The sequence below is a fragment of the Lactuca virosa genome, chromosome 4 (assembly GCF_052849685.1).
Source record: "Lactuca virosa cultivar CGN04683 chromosome 4, Lactuca_virosa_CGN04683_v6, whole genome shotgun sequence".
In the NCBI taxonomy this organism is placed as follows: domain Eukaryota; kingdom Viridiplantae; phylum Streptophyta; class Magnoliopsida; order Asterales; family Asteraceae; genus Lactuca; species Lactuca virosa.
The window spans coordinates 474,568,124-474,572,388 of record NC_136429.1 but is presented as its reverse complement, the minus strand read 5'-3'; the positions used below and the strand labels follow the sequence as shown (position 1 = coordinate 474,572,388).

General features: G+C 31.4%; 1 protein-coding gene across 1 annotated transcript; it reads right to left on the bottom strand.

Moving 5' to 3' along the window:
- Positions 1-2,801: 2,801 nt before the first annotated feature.
- LOC145106857 (ethylene-responsive transcription factor ERF109-like) lies at positions 2,802-3,449 on the bottom strand. Its single transcript, XM_079043784.1, has one exon. The coding sequence runs from the start codon at positions 3,447-3,449 to the stop codon at positions 2,802-2,804; it is 648 nt and encodes a 215-aa protein (XP_078899910.1).
- Between the last annotated feature and the right edge of the window lie 816 nt (positions 3,450-4,265).

Here is a 4,265-nt window from a genome sequence, read left to right as displayed (position 1 = left end):
GTGAAAAGTGAAAGTGGAAGTGAAAGAGATGGGTATTAGTTTGGTTTTTTTTAGTAAACGTTGATCGTTAAGGTTTATTTTAGACTTGAATGTGCTTGTTTTAGACTTGAATTAGTTTGTTTTGTGTGAAATTGCAATTTTTTATATTATTCAAGTATTTTATAATGTAATGTTGAAATTTACTAGAAACTAGAAATTGATACGAAAACCAAGAAAAACAGGATTTATAAGTGTTATCCCGGCGACGTGTCGTCGGTATACGTAAACGTAAATAATATTTGTGCAATGGCTATCCAGACCACAATAGATCTTTATCGGTGCCATGTCATTATGATATATGAAGCATGTACTGACGACGTGTTGGGATACATGAAGCGTGTACCGACGACATGTCATCGAGATATATTTCACTTGTACCTACGACATGTCGTTGCCAAAAGCAATACTTAATCTTAAAAAACGAAATATTTAGAACCAAGGGTAAAATCCCGATGACGCGTCCTCGATAAAAATGGATCTATATCCACAAAAGTTATGTCAACAACATTTAAGACCTATATCGACTAGGGTTGTAAACGAATCGAACGTTTATTGAACCATTCATTAGGAAGTTCATTGATGTTTGTTTAATTAATAAATGAATGAACATGAACAATATATACCATTTGTTTAGTTAAATGAACGAACTCAAACAATGCTCTCGTTCGTTTATATTTGTTTACATTCGGTCATATATATATATATATATATATATATATATATATATATATATATATATATATATATATATATATATATATATATATATATATATATATATATATATATATATATATAAACGAACAAACCTCCATTCGTTTTTCGTTTACAACCTTAATACCGAGAAAGCTATATCAATAACTTTATATCGACGACATCTCATTTATATAGCCTGTCGAGACGACATAGTGACTTGTGATCGAAAAAAATAGTTTCTTTTTGGTATAGTAATTGATCATTTTTAATAGGGAAATCTCTATTAAAGTCCTGTTATTTTACTTTAATTTACGAATAAGTCCCAAACTAAAATTTGTTTACGAAAAACCATGAATTACCGGTAAAAAAGACGATTTGACCATTTTTTCCGGTTTACTAGTTGCATTGCTGACATAGACGCATAGTAATTAAATGAGCTGGGGAAATCTCCATTAAAGTTCATTATTTTATTATAATTTACGAATAAGTCTAAAACTAAAATTTGTTTACGAACAAAGATGAATTATTAGTAAAAGTGACGATTTGGCCATTTTATCCTTGTAACAAACATTTTACCAGTTTTATTGTTGACTTGGACACCTACTAATTAAATGAGCTGATGAGATGGATATGATGAGTTATATAATGTTATGTTTACTATAAAACTTGATATTCATCTCATCAACTCATTTAATGACTAAACGTTCAGGTCATCAATGAAACCATTAAATGTGTGTTATCGGGGGAAAAATGCGGGGATAAACTGATGAGATGAATACGCTAAATTACATAAAAATAGATAGACAATTTGAAAATAGTTTATAAACTTTAAAAATGATGAAACTATTGTTAGTTTATGTAATTATTGTAGTCTTTGTTGGATGCATTTTATATTCCAAAAAATATATAATGCAACACGATATCAACTTTTACGGTAAACATAACATTATATAACTCATCATATCAATCTCATCAGTTCATTTAATGTTTAGACGTTCAGGTCCCGATAAAATATATGTTACAAGAAGAAAATAGTCAAATCATCACTTTTGCCGATAATTTATGATTTTTTATAAATAAATTTTAGTTTGTAACTTATTTATAAATTAAGGTAAAATAATATGATTTTAACGTAGATTTACTCAACTTATCTAATGATTAGCGTCCACATCAACAACTAAGCTGATAAGCGGTAAAAAATTGACAAAATCATCATTTTTACTAATAATTCATATTTTTTCGTAAATAAATTTGTTTTTAAAACTTATTTATAAATAAATATAAAATAATAAGTTTTCACTCTCAAAATATCCAAACATAATATATACATCTAAAGTTTTGATAATATTTAATATTATCATTTAAATTTAAGTTTATATATTACCCTTTCGTAAATTAAACAGACACAAGAATGGCTAAATGCCAAAGTATATTTAACTTGCATGCCACCCTCTTCTAGATCCTTCCAAACCTTTCTTTCATTTACCTTCGTCTCTTTCTGGATCCTTCCAAACCTTTCCTTCATTTATCTTCAACCTTTTCTAGATCTTTCTAAACCATTTATTCATTTTGCATTCATTTCATTTTCTTCTGTCTTCTCAATGCTAAGTAGAAAACCAAAATTATAATGTATTTCCTTCATCTTCTACACATTAATTCACCTAAATATTTTTATTCTAATTTGAAGTACTCTTTTTTATCATGCATCCATTTTCTTCGTGGTTTCAGTTATAAATTTTGTTTTATTATACAATATTTTAAATATTTTGTTATTAAATATATAAAATCAAAAACTTAAAATTTTATTTTTGCGACACGTGGCACAATTTCGCTTCCACTCGAAGTAAAGTAGCAGCAGGGATTGGTTGACGTCTGCGAATAAAAACAGTAACTTCCTTTTCTTCCATACTCTGTTTTCAGATTTCAATCGAATTGCATAGTTTTCATTCTTAATTTCAGAAACTCGTACATTCAAAACTGTAATTTAAAGCCAACTTTTTCTTCGATTATTTTTCAAACACATTTTCCTACAAGATCAAAACATTATGACTCTTAACTCTAAAGGATCATTGATCAGTTTTCTTGGGTGACATTGAGCTTGTATTGCACTTTTCATGATCTTGTTTAACTTTCACAGGTTGCTGTTGTTCCTTGTAATCACTCGCCGGAAAATTAGTCTTTGCTTTATCTCCACGGAAGTGTACGGCGGCTCTGTCGTAAGCTCTGGCGGCTTGCTCCGCCGATCCAAACGTGCCAAGCCACACTCTCACTTTCTTAAATGGATCCCGAATTTCCGCCGCCCATGTCCCCCATTGCCTCTGTCTTACTCCTCTATACTGTCTCTTCCTCTTCCTCTTCGTCTCTACTCTTCCACCACCACCATTATTCCTCTGTGCTCCGCCGTCGCAAGGTGCATTTTGTCTGAAGTAATTACACCCAAGACAACCGTTGATTCTACAAACCTGACATACTTCCATCGGATGTAAACAGAGTGACATCACTGGAATTTCATGGTGGCTGTTGTGATCAGTCTCGTTTGTGCTAGCTAACGACGATGATGATGAAGGGTGGTGATTGGTGGTAATGTGGCCGGAGATTACCATCTTGAGTGCAGAGAGAATGATGGAATGCTCTTCCTCGGCGGACAATGGACGCCAGACAGTCATTACTCCGTCGCGAAGTTGGTGATGATCGGCTAATTCAGTTTTCTGCATGTTTTTGTTTAATGTTTTATGAAATAAACAGTTGTAAGGGTGAAGTGAATGGAAGTGTTTATATAGCGGGAATTTTGTAAAGTTAGTTGTACACGGTGGCATGTGACCGGTGATGACGTTCCACGTGGAAGGACGACGTAGGGCATGTGGTGGGTGATTTGTAGTGCTTACGTCAGGAATGAGTCTACACGTGGCGTTTGTTTCAGTGAAACGTGGCAGAGGAAGAGCTTGCGCACGGAAGCCATGTTTATTCTAGAGCTTGGTTTTTTGTTTCAAGTTCAACCGAGGGGATTACATGAGAAAAATAATCGTAACCAAAATGATAGTAGTAAATAAGTTTGGATTAAAGAGTATTTAATGATATGAGAATCTGAATATTGAAATGGTTAAAAAACGATAACTCGCATCAAACCGAGTTAACATTATTAGTAGCGGTTTTTAGTATTAGCACGAATATTGATGATACTGAACTGTCATTTTTCGTGATTTTAAAGTATTATATTTCTTTTATAACCTTTTTAAATTCTTAACAAAATTCTAAGTTTTTTACAAACTAATAAGGTTTTAAAAAAATAATTTATTTTTAGAGGTTTTAAAAAAGGAAATCGAGTAATCTAATCTTTTTTTGTTTTTTAAAAATATAACTTTTTATTTACTTATTTATTTATTTATTTTCTTGTAAAATGACAACTTGGTCCGAAATGGAGCATTTAAGACCCAATTTAATATTCGGTAAACGGATTAATAATTCTGACCCGGTAATCTGGTTTTCCTATAAATACTTTTTAACCTGTTTCGGACTAGATTTCATCATTC

Coding starts and splice junctions, on each gene's coding strand:
- LOC145106857 (XM_079043784.1), bottom strand. CDS start 3,449: ATGCAGAAAACTGAATTAGCCGATCATCACCAACTTCGCGACGGAGTA.